Source organism: Phoxinus phoxinus (genome assembly GCF_949152265.1).
Source record: "Phoxinus phoxinus genome assembly, chromosome: 4".
NCBI classification, from domain to species: domain Eukaryota; kingdom Metazoa; phylum Chordata; class Actinopteri; order Cypriniformes; family Leuciscidae; genus Phoxinus; species Phoxinus phoxinus.
In genome coordinates, this window is record NC_136879.1 from 28,796,335 (window position 1) to 28,815,124 (window position 18,790).

The 18,790-nt window shown below is 37.5% G+C and overlaps 1 protein-coding gene across 13 annotated transcripts in view; it reads right to left on the bottom strand.

Annotated features, from left to right (window-relative positions):
* myo18ab (myosin XVIIIA b) overlaps nucleotides 1–18,790 on the bottom strand; it is a 98,977-nt gene that overhangs the window by 39,945 nt on the left and 40,242 nt on the right. For 10 of the 13 annotated variants that reach the window (XM_079610378.1, XM_079610379.1, XM_079610376.1 and 7 more), the window contains 15 exons: nucleotides 18,065–18,207; nucleotides 17,578–17,678; nucleotides 17,343–17,406; nucleotides 17,075–17,219; nucleotides 15,171–15,185; nucleotides 12,851–13,024; nucleotides 12,659–12,749; nucleotides 11,706–11,898; nucleotides 10,741–10,827; nucleotides 7,554–7,695; nucleotides 7,289–7,448; nucleotides 6,704–6,890; nucleotides 5,600–5,837; nucleotides 4,982–5,091; nucleotides 2,394–2,459 (listed from right to left, as the gene is read on the bottom strand). In XM_079610378.1, coding sequence (XP_079466504.1) covers nucleotides 2,394–2,459; nucleotides 4,982–5,091; nucleotides 5,600–5,837; nucleotides 6,704–6,890; nucleotides 7,289–7,448; nucleotides 7,554–7,695; nucleotides 10,741–10,827; nucleotides 11,706–11,898; nucleotides 12,659–12,749; nucleotides 12,851–13,024; nucleotides 15,171–15,185; nucleotides 17,075–17,219; nucleotides 17,343–17,406; nucleotides 17,578–17,678; nucleotides 18,065–18,207 — 1,916 coding nt within the window. The remainder of the gene's footprint in view (nucleotides 1–2,393; nucleotides 2,460–4,981; nucleotides 5,092–5,599; nucleotides 5,838–6,703; nucleotides 6,891–7,288; nucleotides 7,449–7,553; nucleotides 7,696–10,740; nucleotides 10,828–11,705; nucleotides 11,899–12,658; nucleotides 12,750–12,850; nucleotides 13,025–15,170; nucleotides 15,186–17,074; nucleotides 17,220–17,342; nucleotides 17,407–17,577; nucleotides 17,679–18,064; nucleotides 18,208–18,790) is intronic. The other 3 variants (XM_079610371.1, XM_079610368.1, XM_079610373.1) reach the window with 1 other exon arrangement.

Consider the following 18,790-nt stretch of genomic DNA (forward strand, 5'->3'; position numbering starts at 1 on the left):
TGCTGATTGGTGTTTGTAGTGAGTTATCGGCGAGCACCAAGCCAGAGTAAACCAAACAAAGCAAGCCGGTGCCTCGCCAGAATCAATCTTTCGTCTACAGAAGATGCACAAAAGGATTTCTACTTTAATCATTTGAAGTATAGGGGAGACCCAGAGTGCAACCTTCCAGGAGAGCTCATACAATCTCAGAAAACCTCACAATAATTGTCTTCCATGCTCCAACATGCCCGCCAATGAGGCCTGCCAACGGTGCCAGCCATGTCCCATCTGCAGCTAAGCATTGTGGGTACAGCATCGGCCCAGAGCAGAGAGTGCTTTTTCGACAGGAGAGGAGGATGAGTCTTTTTGGCCAAAGACCACCTTGCCAAACCTTCCGTCCAGATGTGAGCACAGCGGCAGAGCGGATTAAAGTCGGTCTGTGTCTAAGAGGTGTAGAAGAAGCGAACGTTTCTGCAATCTAAATGGAAATCATGCCATCTGTTTGGAACTGATCCTCGTGACTCAGGCCGAATCTGTATTGCACAAACTGATCCATAACATAGAGGGACTGAAAAAGTGAAGTAATTTTTTTTTTGGGTGCTACAATGCAAAAGAGCAGCCCAAGATCTAGCAAACTTAAAAATAATTACAAATTTCCATTGATACTTTTTTGCTTCAGTTCTGAAGGCTCATTATTTTAGATCATGTTTCCTCAGTGCTAATTTTTCTATTGTACCGCGAACAAAAGTGAAAACATGCACCGATAGATCAGGCTTAAATGCACTCAAATTGGCTCAAATTAGTCACAATGCTCAGCCGCTACAAAACGAGTTGTAACTAGATGTACCAGGAGTAGACCTACATGGAATTTTCGGAATCGCAATTTTTTGGACTATTTGTGAAGCCTATAGGTTATTTGCCTTTCGGCGTTTCCTCTGAGGATGCAAGAGAGTCAAAAAGCTGAATGAAAAAAATCCACAGTAAATAAAACAATGCATATATTATGAAATATGCCATTAAATTAAATGTATCTAGCAATTTACTCACCCTCAAGCCATCCTAGGTGTATATGACTTTCTTCTTTCAGCCAAACACAATCAGAGTTATATTAAAAAAATATCCTGCCTCTTCCAAGCTTTATAATGAGAGTGAATGGAACAATTTTTTTAAGCCCAAAAAAGTGCATTCATCCATCATAAAAGTAATCCATACGGCTCCAGGGTGTTAATAAAGGCCTTCTGAAGCGAAGCGTTGTGTTTTTGTAAGAAATATATTCATATTTATACAAAACACCGGTCACGACTAAAACAAGAATTTTAACAGAGAAATGTCGGATGAGCTGCAGTTTGTTGCCCAGCCCTATTTATTTGATGCACACTTTTTGGGGCTTCAAAAAATGGTACCATTCACTCCCATTATAAAGCTTGGAAGAGCAAGGATATTTTTTAATATTACTCCAATTGTGTTTGGCTGAAACAAGAAAGTCATATACACCTAGGATGGCTTGTTGGTGAGTAAATTATGAGATCATTTTCATTTTAGGGGTGACCTAACCCTTTAAAAAAAAAAGGTGTATAAATCACTTTTCTAAAGTGACACTGTTCAACAGTGACACCACTGGTTAAGGTTAAAAGGTTTGTTTACCCAAAAATGAAAATTCTGTCATTAATTACTCACCCTCATGTCATTCCAAACCTGTAAGTCTTTCACTCATCTTCTGAATGCAAATGAAGACCTTTTTGAGGAAATCTGCAAGTTTCTATCCCTCCATAGACAGCTTCGCAACAAACTTTGAAGCTTCAAAGAGTTCATAAAGAGATCGTGAGACTAATCCATATGAATTGAGAGGTTTAATCTTAATTTTCTAGAGACCCAATCGCTTTATATCATGAACAGATTGAATTTGGCATTTTATTCACTTATAAACATTGATCAGCGAACATAAACAGAAGCTCAACTGAACCTGCTTGATACCCGAGAAGAAACCTCTTGTGGAAGCTCAAACGAACATGCTTGAGCTTCCGTTTGCCACAACTGATTTTAATTAATGGAACAATAATAACATTGTTAATGTAGAAATACAAAATAGAACTGTTTTGGTTGTTGTTGTTTTCTGGATAGTGTAAGTAATGTTTATTTCTTCATCCTAAAAATGTGTCAGCATTTAGTGTAACTGGAACACGGATTTATTGAAGAATTTTTTTTTGTGAGAACTTTACCTCCTCATTTCAGAATACCACTGTACACCACTGCATTTGACGGCAGAAACGTAAATGACATAAAAACTCTGTTGGCCAGAGTGAATAGAATAGATTGAGTAATTCAGGTAAATGAGCCTTTTCTGGGTCTAATATCGCTAGCTACATTATTGTTTTTAATGTTTAGTTTAGAGGGTGAATGTAAGTATTACTTACTCTGCTCAAGCCCATGTGATAGCTGCTTTTTTCCAGCTCAAGGGACTCCAGTAGTTCTTCGACAGCCTGAAACGCACAGAGAGACACAGACACATGTATAAAACAGTGAGACAGGCATAAAAATCTAGTGTGCCATCCACTTCAGGGCACCAAGAGGACAGTATGCTGACTGGGGCGCTTTTTCTGTTGAAAAGCTAACCCAGCTTGGGGAAAATGGGTCACAAACAACTGTCTTAATGTCTGACCTCTCTCTTCTATTCACCCATGAGTGCTTTCTTCCTGACAGGATGTCAGGCAAACAACAACATGGCAGGGGATTAAAAAATCTCGGTGGACTGATGACTAATGGCTAGAGTTTGAGCTAAGACCACAGGGATGTATTGAGTGCTCTCTGCAGGGGCACAGGGGCCGACTGGTGAACAGGTTCAGTGAGAGACCAGCAAAAGGCCAAGCCTCAGACTGAGCAGCTGCAGATGGATCACAGGTCTAAAGGGGAATCTACTAATGTTTGGTTACCACTGCGAGACCGCTGTAAAATACAGCTAAAGCAACATGCAAACAAAGATCGTTCTCCTGAGATGCATTTATTTGAGCCAGTGACATGTTTGTATACTAAAACGTATAAACTACTATCTGAAGAATAGACGTATATATAATATACAGTATCAGTCAAAAATGTGGACATGTATTTTCCATAGTATTCACTATAAAAATTGTATATAGATGAAAGCTGCAAAAGTTATTCCGTCAACAGCAATTAGTGATGTTTTGCAGTGAGTCTTTTGTTGTTTGATTACCATTAAAAACACTGACAACAGCCTAATAGTCTTGCTGCTGTCTTTTTTAAAAACATAGTATCAGTCTGGACACACACTTTAGATGCGTGTGCAGTGTGCGCACACAAAACTTCTCACACATGTACTAAATTGAGAACTATTGAGTTCTATTTCGTGTCTTTGTGTGCTTGAATGTTTAAATTGGCAAGGCTTAAAAACACCTGCAAATGATAAACTTTTATGATGTAGCACTGGCCCAATCGGCCTCTAACTCAATCACATGTGAGTGAAATAGTACAATTTACTAGCCATTGGCTAATAAATTAAAGACCTTTTTTAGTCACCTAGAGTGAAACATGGTCGCATACCAGAGTGATTTACTAACATTGTTGAGAGTTACATACAATTATACATTATACACACACACAAAAACACATGCACGCACACATACATACAGTACTGTGCAAAATTCTAAGCCATGCTAGTAATTTCACCCCCCAAATAATGGTTTTAAGCCAGTTATTTGTATATTTTGCTGTTGTGTGTCAGAAGGAAATATTTCCAAACATTCATTTTTATTTTTTTTATCTTTTTAATCTTTTTATTGGAGAATCAAGGATGTTACATTTTACAGGAAATAAAACAGTTCTCCAGTTTCATTTTATCTTAAACTACTAAAACCTTATACACCCCCACCCCCCCAAAAAAAACTACTTAATGGCAACCCTTCCCACCCCCCATATTTTGACAACATTCTGGGAAAACAATCTTTTTCTATATTTTCTATATTTTCTTTAGTAAATGTTAAGTCGAGAGAGGAGGCTGGAAATAAATGATTCTTACAAATAGGGCTAAGGGGGGAGGGAGAGGTGAATTTGTAATGGTTTCGGAACTGGGCCCAGATTCTAAGGGTGGACAATACTATGGGATTGGAGGTAAACTTGGACCACTTTGTGGGCAGGGAGGAGTACACCAAAGCAGGGAGAGAGGACGAGTGGCAAGAGTGTGCCTCAAGTGTACACCAGTCGGTGTCTGGCACATGGAGCCAGAATAAAAAAATTTGCAAGTTAGTTGCCCAATAGTAGTGGATAACAAAACATTCATTTTGCCATTAATTGTAATAATCCAGTGAGATTTTTGTATGCACAAGTATGGTGGTCCACACTGAGATCTGAATTTTTTTCCCGGTCTCTGTTTTTTCTGTTTCTTCATGTAATCCCAAACAGACTCGATGATGGTGAGATCAGATCTCCGTGTGGATCATACCGGCTGTTGTCAGTATCCTTGTGCATACAAAAAATTATCTGGATTATTACAATTAATGACAAAATGAACGTTTGGAAATGTAAACTGATATTTCCTACTGACACACTACAGCAAATTATATAAATAACTGGCTTAAAAACATTTTTTGGGGGTTAAGATACTAGCGTGTCTAAGACTTTTGCACAGTACTAATATATATATATATATATATATATATATAAACACAGACACATACATCCACATGATGTTGACATTAAGACATTACAGGTCTCTGAAGACTCAATAGCAGGGTCAGTGATAGGACAGGATGCCACTGATAGAGTCGTCACTCTGGGAACTGATTAAAGCCTTTATTGCCCTGTCACCAGAGCAGAGGCGAGATTAAGGGGGAAAAGATGTGTACTATAGCCCATTAATCAACAACACAGCTCTCTGCCCTGAGCACTGTCATAATCAATTACATGGAAGAGCAGCTCATGAAGGAGGAGCCAAACAGCACTCGGAGAAACAACACACTCACAAGCACACAAATAAAAGGACACTCACCCTTCTCTCATCAGTTACAATGTAGTTACGCCCATGTTTCTTCGTCAGGTGGGGAGTCAGTACATCAAAACGACGACGGAACTCAGAAAAGACCAAATGATCGGGATAACCTTGAGGATGGAGGAGAGCCAAATGACAGGAGAGTTACAAGAGAAGGACGTGTGAGATTCTAGAAAGCTACAAGGCTTGTGTACGTTCAGCAGTGAGCAATGATGAGGGCATTGGTCAGTCACTTATCTAGAGAATGTTCTGCTTACTCAGGGCTTTGGGATGAAATGTGCTAAAACATTTTCCAATGACATTTTGTTGATTTTTCTAAAGCACTGAACAAAATAAGCCCATGAGCGTCTCCAGAAAAAATAACAAAAAAAGACATCTAGAACGCTAGGCAGTGCCTGACCACATAAGCCCTAGAAAACTTCAAAGGTCAACAAACCCTGGGAGAAAAACACGTTATTCGGAAAAGTCAAGCCTGCATGGTAAATCTGAACTTTCAAATCTTTCCTCTCTTCATAGATTTTTCTACATTCTTTTCAAAATAAAGGTCACAGATCTATAACGAGGGTCATTCACTGTCTTTATCTTGCATTTATAATGCCTGGCTGTTTAAACTCTAACCTTGGCGGTAGATACGGAGGGCGTCGAGCAGTTTGGAACCGCGGAGCTGTGCCCGAAGCAAGCCCACATCCAGCTGCATGAGGCCGTTGTCACAGCTTTCTCCATGTGCCTCTATCTCCCCAGAGCGAGGTGAGGGTCCTCCTAGCACCTTCACATCCCCAGACAAAGTCTCTGCTTTAGGGAGCAGACAATGCACAAAGTGCACCCTGGACCGCCTCACTGTGTCTATCAGTGCATCCTATAAGAAAACAAACAACATACATTAAGTTCAGAAACGCTTTTATTGTTTGACCACATTGTAATAAGATTTTATGATGTGAGGACCTGTACTAATAGATCACAATTAGTGGCGGCGATATATATCGCCAAGGCCAATATATTGGTTGATATTTAGCTTTCTTTTTTTAAATTACTGGCCGATACGTTTTTTCAGTTTAGCTGATACATGGAAAGGGGACCTTTATTTTGACAGTGCCATTCTCCGTCTTCACTAGTTTGCTGTCTTTGCTTAACAGTTCTGTCTAATAAATTATTAAACGTTAAAAAAAGAGAGTAAGCGCTATATGAAAAGTATTACAGCGTTTACCTTTATATTATTAGACTCATCAGATTACTGAGTGCACTGTTGATTACAGTGTTTACTTCATTTTTATTCATGTTTTTAACAATTTCTTGATCTGTGGAAAAATACTATATTAGGGTGACAGAAACAAAAAGTAATAATCATCAAGTTCCCAAATTTTTTTTTTCATTTTTCATTTTCAAATTATTTATTTCTAATTCGTAAACATTATGTGAAATAAATGTAATTGCAGCATGTGTTAATACCATCTTTAAATGTAATAGTATGATGTGATATATCAGCTTAATATCAGCTACCCTGCACTCTAAGATATTGCATAGGCCATCAAAAATATCCATATTGATCTTTTTCTACATATTGTAGTGGTGGTGCTTTAATTAGCATGTCGAGTTTTAGCTCTAGGGTCTCTTGAGACCCCTGCAGTCTGTTACTATCAAGGAGGTCTATAATAAGTTGCGCTCTGTCTAGCTCTTTTGAAGGCACTAGTATATGGATGTAATTATCATGTTTTAAGTACTCACCACTTGTAGTTTAATCTGGATGCAGAGGGACTTCTTTTTAACAGCGGCCACACCAGTTGTGAAGGTCTTCCTCATGCTTGTGGCCCTGCGCAGGGCCAGCTGTGATCCGCCCTCAAGCCCAGCAATAGACCCTGACAAAACTGTGGCTCCTCCTGAACGCCCCATAAACAAGCTACTGATATTCTTCCTGCAGAGAAAGAACCACAGGATGAGCTGGATCAGCCTCCATGTTTTTTTATTATTATTATTATTATTTAAATGATAAATGAAGAAATATATTGCTATTCGTATAATATTGTACTATATAATAAAACAAAAAGGAGTATAGTAATATTAATAATTTACAGAATAACAATAAAAATACAATACCAATGTATGGCTGCTTTTAAACATTAAACCGTAGAGCTTCTTTTTTAGTGGAAAAATGCTAGAAGACATCAAAGCCTCAGATTTATTACTGACTTATAAATATTTCACATTACAAACTCACAGTGCTTGCAGAGTTGGAGTACATGTATGTAACAACATGCAAATAATGTATTTATTTTAAATTAATAAAAATAAAACAAATTATCAGGGTCTTACTTCTGAGAGTCCTGCAGTAAAATGGCTGCATTCTGAGAGGCAGGGTTCTGTTTGGCATGGCTCAACCATCCCCGAGCATCATACTCCACCCAGTCAGTCCCATGGCTGTGACCCAACAGGAAGTGATGTACCTTCTCACTCTTCAGCAACAAGGCAGGGCCTGAGAGATGAGTTGAGCACAAGAGGTTGCATAAACTTTGCATACATCTATAGAAGTAATGGTATGTTTGTGGGTGGGCATGTGAGAGGTGTATTGTGTTCTGACCTTTGGTCTCTCCATCCACAGGGCTGTAATAACTGAAGAGTCTTTCCAGCAGAGTTTCCTCCGAGCCCCCGGGCTGCATTGCTTCTTCTTCCATCAGCCACAGCAGGCCTCTTGCCTCATCTGTCCTGGCCAGTGTCCGTACCTGAACCACATGGACACAGACGAACATGTGAGAACACTTTCTTAGACTCAAACTGTAGACTGGGGTCTATATATAAACTAGGCACGTACCCGATTTAAATCCCGGACGAGCCCCCAATTTAGGCTATGGGCCTAATTTTGGGCCAGGGTGTAAATCATGTTTACGGTAACCCAGTTAAAGCCTGACATAATAGTCAGAATTTTTTTTTTTAAATGGAACAGTATTCAACCTTTAGACAACATGATTTTGTTGAGTATTATATTTGATACATTAGTCTTCTATGGCTCATATAGTATGATATCGTGAGTGACAATATGGAGCTCATACTGGGGGAGAAAAAATTCTGATAGCTTGTGCGGTTGAAATTCTGATAGCTTGTAATGTAAATCAATGAGACCTTTACAACAGTATAGCAGACTACTTTCATAAAATGAAAAAAATATATATCAGCTGTCGCTCTATATCTGGCAATAATATGTCTTAGTAAGATGATATTTAAATACTTTGTTTTATGATCAAAGCTTTGTCGTTTTAATTGTCGGGGCAGAACATATAATGCAATGCAATTCAATGATGATTGAGAGAGAGAAAAATGTACGTTCCTCAAATGTTTGTTGTTTTTTAACCATGATTTGAACACAATTTCTCAACAACAACAAAAATAAATAAAAAGATGTATAGATAATCAAGTAATCCTAAGTTGCTTCCAGTAGGTGTTCATGTTAAAATATTACTAACAATATAAAAGTTATTATTATGTATACTTTATAAAAAGCAGTATAGATTTCACAGCAGTGTACCACGAACTGAAGGGCAACATTTTTTAAATTTTACTAAAACTAAACGATCCATCAGACAAGTAATATATTGTTTTGATCAAGTTTATATTTAGAGGCCTTAGAAATGTGTGCATCAAATATAATACAGCAGGCTTTATCAATGGAATAAATAAACTTTGTCAATGTGCATGCAAGCATGCATACATACATAAACACACAATATAGAAACAGCATTAACAAACACATTTAAAAAGCACCATCAAACCTTATGAAAACACTACCAACTCATTCTTGTCATCACTCTTGGCAAGGTTACGGTTTTGCGATTCTTTGCCAATGACATTGTTCAAATGAGTCCCCCTTATGCACATGCTCAATCTCCCTCAAGAACTTTGTTTACTCACAATACAAGCCCCTTTCATTCATCAAGGCTGTGCATTGTTTCATTTACTTTTCATTTCATATTTCGATAATGACCTTAAACACAACATTAGTCATTACATGAAAGCAATTACAATCCTTTATACAATAAGAGAGAGGAGGAGAAAACGAGGGGGGAAAAGATGAGCTATTAGTCTTGGGCTCCTCATTAAAGGCTTGTATTAAGTAAGAGCTCCAGGGCAGTCAGGCAGGCATTTTTAAACCTTACACTCTGCCTGTCTACTTAAGCAATTAATACCAGTAATGGCTTCTCCCTGGTTCTGCATTACCGCACTGACACTTTGCAGGCTGCCGAATAACTGCAGATGAAACCAGCGCAAAAAAGAAATTACGAAGGCTTATGAATATACTCCGAATATGTCTTTGAAAATTCCTTTTCACACTGATGAGACTGTCCTCACTATGCCTCAGTACAATTTCCATCAGGCACCACAGACTGGCTAATTAACTCTTCAGGGTTGTTTTAACGAGCGCTTTCACTTTACTTAATTGCTAAAGTGCTCAATTGACAATATATGCATTTCTTTAACTTTATTACATTTAAAAAGTTTAAAAGGAAAGATTATATGACTGCACAGGCATGTGTTTGTGTATCTTCAAGTCGCAAATATGTAATTGGTGAACGCAACCACTGGGGGCACTCAAAACACTTTATAGTGATACGCAAAGCAGCTTGTCAGAGAAATAAATCACACACTCATGTGATCTACATTTGTAAGTCTTTTTACAAACGGTCATGTATCACTGAACCATTCTAATCTAAAATCTTTTTTTTAATCTGAGGACGCCTCTACATATCTATTAATTCAATCTTTTAAGTAAAGATGTTTACCTGAGATACTAATGGAAATTGGTTTCTGGAATTTCTCAAAAATTACTAAATAGAATGTCCTATACTGTGTAGTGTTTAGTATAAAGCTGTAACATGTACCATGTGACCACACCACTCTCATACAGGTTCGGTCAAGAATACACACTACAAATAATATACACTACTGTCAATTTACTGTCAATATCAATTGAATGCAAAATAGAAAAGACATTTATAATGACAAGCATTTTCTATTATTAAAAGGCTCAACAAAAATATTTAGCAGAACTAATTTCAACATGAACATTCTACTGTGACTATGCCTTTATTTCCTATTGTAGCTCATTTTATGTGCTATACACATTTTACCCAACTACTACACGCAAAGAAGAAATGCTGCCAAAACAATAGTTTCCATTGTCAAATCAAAGCTAGAAATAATATCTAAGCTAGAAATATGCATAAAGCCTCATACATGTGTCTGATGCCAATACACTTCATATTTGACGGGACTACTAAGCAATATCCCGACACAGTTTGTGAGAGAGACAATGTCATGAAAAGTGCTTTCATTAACAAAGATTCTGAACGCTGTGCCTTAGGAAGAGGGAGGGCGCTTCCCACTCATTACCCACCCCCACACATACAGAGAAAAAGAAGATCTCCGGTATCATTAACATCCCAGAAAGGCACGTTCCTGACACGCTCCTCCTGCAACGACTGGCTAGATATGACAATATAATAACTTGTCATCATAGATAACAACTTTGAGGTAGAGTTCACACTCAAATGACAAACTAAAGGACACAAAAGTCATCTAACTAGAACTTCCATGCAGTCAAAATGAATTTCCCCCAACGTTGTGGGAGACAAGGGAAAACATCAGCGATTCAAGTCAGTGCCGAGACTGAAAAGAACACATTCTCCAGATAAGGCCCCTTTGGGGACAGGCTGGGATGCACTACAAAAAGCTGAGGAGGTAAGAAGAGATGTGGGGAGGAGAGAGTTGCTTACCAATGCTTGAGTTGAGGTTTGGTCTATAGCTGCTACAGACAGTGATGTACTGGACTCTATGTCATCTAATGCAAGCTCTATGTTCTCCTAAACAGGGATAGAGGGAGTGTTAGTCAGCTATGATTGCAAACTGATTTCAGGTTAAAAGTGTCTAATCATTAGAATTTCTCTTGTTCTATAATTTTACTGCATTGTGGCCAAAAAAAGCAGTGGCTTAAAATCAGTATCGATCAAAACTCAAGCATGAAAATTGATAATTTTCAAGACTTTTGATTAAAGGTGCTGTAAGCGTTTTGTATGGAATGGCATTCAGACAGCTCACTGAATTCAGTGTCCTGAAATATCAGGCTGTTCTCTGTGGGGAGGAAAATAGGACAGGGACTTTTTTTTATTCACCAGTTGATTGAGATGTGGGTGCTGCACTCAAAAATGAATGCGAGCTTGCAGTCGATTGTGAAGGGGCAGGGTTTAAACTGACTAAATGATTGGAGAAGTACGGCATACGTCACCAAAGAGAAGTATGTCATCTTCCCCAAAAAAGTAATCATTTTGATTAAAATAATGTCATTTTGATTAAAAATGACAAAGGCAAAATCTAAAAAAATAATGAAACCTACATGGATGAATCATTCACGATAAGATCTATACCATGCATTTACAAAAATATATTTATTTTTAACATAGGATTTTCAGTTCATGACAACTTGTAGTGTGTTGAGAGTTCCAGAACATTGCTTACAGCACCTTTATCTCAACAGAATCTATGATTGGCTCATGAACTTTGAATGTAAATTGATTTTGGTAACAAGGCAAGCAGATTTGATTATGACCGCTTAGACAAACATGTTAATAAAATCAACATTGATTTAACTCAGCTAGTCTCTCAGCCCAAGTTAATTGAGAGCGTAATTTATTTAAGAAAAAAAGGAATCATTTGATGGGTGTAACAGGATGGACTGCTGCACCTCCTTGTAACGCTCCATCTCCTGTACAAAGGTGCGTTCGTGGAAAAGCGTTTGGAGACGCTCCTGGGCGTAGTTGTGGCACAGCTCCTCGAAGGTGGCGCCGCGGTCACGCTTTGCTAACTTTGGGTTCTGGAATCCTGGAGTGTCCACAATAAGCAGAGAGCACAGGGAATGCTGACTCGATTTCAGCGCTCTAAACAAGCACAAACAAACAACAGATACATATTTAATGTAGGTTAGAGTACAATACAGGCTTCTTTCTCTTTCACAATTGAACCTGGGGTTGAATTGAAACTGTACTGTATGTAACTTAAAAGCCTATTCCTACTACTAATCTTTATGTTCTTTATAGGAAAATTACATTATTTGGCCTTATGTGAATTGGTGTGCACCACTAGTGCCACCAAACAAAATGATAATAATGTTTTCATCAAAATATTGTTTTTTATCATTGATAACACAAATGACAGGCAATCAAGGGACAACTGCTCTTTTAATTTATTTATATTGTTAAAAATGTTTTTTTATTTTTTTTATTTGTTAGACCTTGCACTAATGCTTAACCCCCCCAAAAATTTTTAAATGTCAAATGGTATACCAGTTGAACAGTACAAAGACAGTTTGAGGCACTTGATGCAATCAAATATTGTGCAAAACAATTGAGATCAACCATTTCATATATTATTGAATAAGTTAGGTTATTAAATAATGTCTTGTACATTGAGCTTATTGAACATTTTAAATAGTTGTATACATAATATTATTCACAAAATATGGTCCTTTTCTGTAATTAAAAAAAACAAACAGTTTGACTGTTTTCAAACAGGTTTCCCCATTACCCCATCTGCCACTGGTTGGGAAAACAAATTTAACCTGGTTTATTTTCAACCAACATAATGTAAGTTACTTAGAAGTAAATGTATGCCCTGATCAAGAGAGGATATAAATGTTACCGGTTAACAAGTGAGATGACCAAAGTAAAGAGCTCAGAGTAGAGCCCAGCAGCCATGGCCTCCAGACACTCCAGAGCTGTGATCTTTGGAGCTGTGAGAGAAATAATCCACACCGTTTTCAGTATTAATACTGCCAAAGCCAGCTAACACAATTCATTTGTATCGGAGGTCTTGTATCGTCAAAGATCTTACCCGAGTTGTCTCCTGTCCCAACATCATCTGGTCCTTGGCGGAATGAGGTGGATCTCTGTAAGGTTCCTTTGGGCTGGTGTTTGAAGATAGCAGACGAGAGCTCTTCGAGGGTGCAACCCAAGAGGTAAGCCGCCTTTTGGGCCCACTCATGACGTGCAAATTGCTTCCGGCCCGCTGTGGGACGCACAGGGATGGTGTAAGTACCATGTCAAATGAAGCAGCACAGATGACTGTGGGGCTCTTATGGTATCTGAGGGAAGTCTTACACAATTTCACTGATTATGTAGTTTATGTACAGTTATATAATCTCTAGAAAATTGAATTTTAATAAAGATTTATACAAAATTGTAACAATTGTAGCTATTTTAACCAAATACTGAAACTGTCTGGAAGCAGTGGTTTTCAGCTGGTGGGTCACGACCCTAAAAATTTTTTGCAGGTTTATTCAGGCCGTGGACAATAAAATTAAACTAACAGTATGATTATGCTTATTTAGCATATCAATTTTGAAAAAAGTAGAAACTCTTCCCACATATTTTGTTGTCCAGTTAATCTATGTGGTATTTTTATTCAAATCCATATGTTACTTGGTAAAGACTTTAAAACCTTAGTGTAAAGGTTTTGCATACCACTGGCCATATACATCTCATGATTATATTAACAAATATAATTATTTGACTATTTAAACATAAATATCAGATTAGCATTTGGATTAATTTAATCAAATAAATATTTGGTTGAATAAGTAAGGAATAATTGACGACAGGCCGTTGAATTATTAGAAAAATAATGCCAACGACTAGAAACATTCTCTGACTGTGAATGCAGCAGATTTTAAACACCGCTGTGAACACAGACTGAACGCGCTGAAAACGCGTGCATGATCAGTCATAAGTATCAAATTACATTCATAACCAGCCTTACAGTAAGTGTGTCCCCGGCTTTATGCAGTTATTAATGCAGTTATGAGAGAGAGAGAAGCATGTGTGTCAATATTATTATTTATTAATTAATTCCATTTGTTTTAATTCGTTCATTCTTTTTTTTCTATTAGTGACAGTAGACTATAGCCTAATAAATGAAACACAAAGCCCTTTTAACAAGTATAGGCCTATCAATAATTATTTATTTGTTATATTATCTGCAATAATTATGAAAACCCGTGCAGCAGGACCATCAATTTATTTAAATATTCAGTTTAATTTTCTATTGATTATATATAGGACTATATACTTTATTTATTCAAATTAAACTGCATGTTTCCACTGATTGTGAAGTCAGACATTGAAAATTGCAGATCGAGCGCATAGGGCTGCATGGTTTTTCTTGTTATGAATTGTATCCTATTTTCCGTTATTACAGTTAACTACGCGAAGTGATATGGAACTGTAATGCGGTCAAGACCTGCTGGAACTACTTTAGCCGTGCGGTTCCCTGAAAATAATTGCAGACCGTAGACTTATTTACCCTGTAGTATAAATGTAAATAAGTTTGAACACAATTTTTTTGGTACCAAATTTTGACAACCACTGTTGAGAACCACTAACGGTAAAAAAAACCCTCAAGTTTCAGAACTGTCAAAATTGGTCTGATTATGTCTGTAAGTTTTAGTGTTTAGACATCACAAAAATGTGTCAGCTTTCTAAAATCATTTTAGAAATTGAAAAGATTTTCAAGTGTTTCCAGCCAATATTGCTCCGACTAACCCCAGAGTAAACCACAAAGTTATACACAAAAAGAGTGACACGCAAGCTGCAGTAAAGTTGCCGCAACCAGAAGAGGTAGCAGAGAGAGAGAGAGAGAGAGAGAGAGAGAGAGAGAGAGAGAGAGAGAGAGAGAGAGAGAGAGAGAGAGAGAGAGAGAGAGAGAGAGAGAGAGAGAGAGAGAGAGAGAGAGAGAGAACAACGCAGGCCTCTAGTGGAATAGAATAGATGAATGCCAAAAATAAACAAGAACTGAGAGCGAACAGGCTTTTTATTTGTGTTTGCGTCTTAACAACAGAAAAGCACTGCAGAAATGAAAAGTCTACAACATGGAGAAACATCAGAGAGCCTGAGCTTTAAAAGACAACAAAGTTACGTTGCTCCCCACCCTCACCCGCACATATTCCCACCAAAGTTTTATCTAAGCTTCAAGACTAAGACATGGTTATAAACCTCTGAAGAAAAGAAGCCCAGCAGAGAAATGAAAGTAGAAAGAAAAGAAGACAATAAGAATGCAAATGGAAATGTCTGGCAACCATGATAACAGCATAAAACCACACACACATACACAAATGAGGTGTTTGCTTGTGCTGATATATAATATTCATGCTCTTTACCTTCATCAGTCTCTGCTTTGTAACAGCATGCAACATGCAAGTAGAGAAGAAGAGGTTAGAACATGAGACATTCTTCTGTATTGTACAAAAAGGAAACCAAGATGCAATCGTTAGCACACAAACTCTCGGATTTACATACATATTATTGGCTCTTCCATGCATTTTCTCAACACATTTCCACTTTAATTAGTTGCCAATTAGCAATCGAGCGATACATGCTTTCCCTATGTCTGATGCCTATTATTGCAGATGATGTCTATAGAGCAGAGTGGCCAATGGATGATATAATGCATAAGGGATAGTATTAGATTCAAACAATTAATCATAATATTTTCATTGTGCAGAAAATGTATATATAGTTATTATAGTTTATATATAAACTTCATAGCTTAATAGTTATTATTACTGCATACTCTTGTCATTTTTTATATAATCTTTATATAAAATATATATATAATTTATATAAATCCAGCATTATTATTATTACTGCTGCTCTCTTTATTTGGTTATTATGTTTACTACCATCCAAAAGTAAGATTTTTTTTAAGGCTGTATTTATTTGATCAAAAACACAGTAAAAATCATAATATTGTTAGTTCAAAAGAACAGAATTTATTTTGAAATAGAAAATTTCATAAATCCTTATAAATGTCTCTGCTGTCTGAAAGATAGTGTATATCGAGCTGTTTTTGTGAAATAAATATTTTACAGTCTTTTAGAATGTACATGCCTGTACTGAGAAGAATAACATCAGACTTGACCAAAGTAAATACAGTTCCCAGACAACAAAAATCAGGCAGAACTGCACTGCCCCCTGCTGTATGAACAGCCAGGTACAAATGAGTGACTGGAGAAGACAAAGATGATATAAACATTTAAGGCAGTGTCCTGAACTTGTTGCAAAAAAAAAAAAAGGTTTATCAGTTGTTACGTTTAGTGTCAGGTAATGTTAGTCTTCAGTACCAACTGAAGCAGTATTAGTAACTCCTGTGAGAAATAAGGCTTTCCCAACCGCATTTGTCTGAAAGAGATTCAAGGAAGGCATGCAGGTCCAGGAAAAAGTACCAGACTAGAACGAATGGATGCATTGCAGACACCGAGGAACTCAGTGACAGCAGTGACAATATATCAGCAACAAACTAGAACACATCGCATATAAATCAAGACAGACAGAAAGCCATCTATTCAAATTCAAGCCCCTACACACATCAAGGGTTCCCAAACAAATTACTGGATGAGTGTTTATAAATAATAATTTTATAGAAATTTCACTCACAAATTGAGCAATTTCAGTAAACGAAATGTTTTAGAGCTAAGAACAACTAAAACTAAAACAAAAGTATATTCTCTATGGAAATTTCCATGATTATTTAATTAATTTCCAGTAAGTTTGCCATGAATGTGGAAGACAGCATGTAGATAGTCCAGTTTGGATGATTAAAAGGTTCATTAATACATCCACATCTGACTGCAAGAGGGGGAAGTGATATCACTGACTGTGAATACTGAGCCATCCGTCCTCATTAGAGCTAAAGAAACGCACAGATCTCTAAACTCCTCAGCATCAAACCGTTTCCTGAGCTGCTTGTCTGTTCTCTGTTTGAGCTCAGTAAGCAGACAGTAAGATGGCCTTAATTAATAAACTCTGTTTCTGTGCTTGTTAGGCACTTTAAATGCTTCATCTCATTAATGCTCTCCAGTTTGGATGTATAAAGAGAAAGCTGTCGAATACTTCTGTGAACTAAATTAGCTCTGAGACAGCAGTGCAGGGCTTAAAGGGGGAGACGTAGAATCAAAGCAAGAAATTAAAATGTATAAATACGCTTTGCTAAGGGGCTTTATGCTTATTGGTGACTTGGGTTTGCTTGAAAGTAACTCTGTGATGCACCACAGTGCAGCATTACCTTTGGTGGCCCCTGCAGCTCCAAGATGATATATGGCGCCAAGGATGAGCCACAGAGCTTTCTGTTCATCAGAGGAAATGCCCAGCACCTTCATAGCTGCCTGCAGTTTAGTAAACTGTTGTGATGCCTTTTGCTTGTCCTCAGGCTGTGTACACACACACACACACACAAATAATATTAAATGGGAATTCTAATATTTTAACAAAGAAAATATTTTTTAAATGATTTTGTCTCTGCTGCTGACAAACTCCATCTATTTAAAACTGACCTTAGATTGAGGCACAATCCCAAAAGCACTGTTCTCTGCAAAGTGGTTAAAATGCAACTCCGTTCTGCGGGAAAATGGAAATACAATTAAGCTATTAAATCATAGTCAATATACAGATGTCCTCAATAGTGCAAGCTTCTGAGAGCTCTGAAAGCTTTCTCAGACAAAATAAATGATCAAATTAAATAGCAAAAGTACACTGGTTTCAATCTGCATAAAATGATGCTGAGTTCACCTGACTGTGCTGTCTGCTCCTGCCATCATGTAGTAAAAGACATTAAAAGTGGACTCAGTCTCTGGTCGTTTCACCACCCTCAGCTTCTCCAGCAGCATGGTCTATAAATAAAAGAAAGAAACTAATGAGTCCTAAAATGTATAAAGTTAACACAACTTTACAACTGAACAGAACAAACAAATTATTATTATTATTATTACAGTATACAGACATATACTTATGGATTTTTAAAATATTATTAATGAAAATATTATTAAAACTATTAAGATGATACCATATTATTATTTAAACCCATTTATAAGACAGCTAATTAATATAAGTGTTCATTAAATTGCAAATTGTTTTATTTATATTATTTATGAAACTGAACATTCCTTTAACAAATGGGGAAATAATGTGACAGGGTGGGCAAATATACATTTCCATTTTTTAAATGAGCATATTTATTTAGATATGACCCAGTACAGTGTACAGTATATCCACAAACCTGGATGGAGGCAGAGGCCACCTGACCAGCCTGGTCAAAATCCAGCGAGACGATCTGGGAAAAGCGGCTTGCGTTATTGTTCATGGAGGTGGCACTGTTTCCAAAGGCCTCTAGGATTGTGTAGACCGCTTGCCATTTCTCAGCTGGAGGAGACACACATTAATATTTAACTGTTAAAAACTCACTCCTTAATGTGACCGCACTAGAAGAGAGTCTCCTGCATTCGGAGTTAAACACATGCAGATAACATCACAGCCTCTTTAATAGTATAGTTGATGAGCACTGTAGTCTTCATTAGGTCATTATTGACCAAGCAGGGGCAGAGCAGGCCTTGATGACGGCTAATTATCAGAGTGCTTTAGTGGGCATCATTAGAACAGCCCTCATCTATCACCCTCTTCCCAGCTTTCTCACTCTCGCCACGCTGTTCGAGCCCATTTCCAGTGACCACATGACACCCTTGCATTCACCCTTTACCACAGGCTGTTCAAGCACATGGTGAAATAATATGCAAATAAAAATGGAACTGCTCAATGATATTATATTGGCCAAAATGAGCAATTCTTAAGGTATATTGTTTTTCTAGGCTCGGGTCGGTGGGTGAATGGGTTGGTGGGTGGGTGAATGGGTTATTGAGTGTGTGGATTGTTGAGTGGGTGAATGGGTTATTTAGTGTGTGGGTGAGTGTGTGGGTGGGTGGATTGTTGAGTGGGTGAAAGGGTGGGT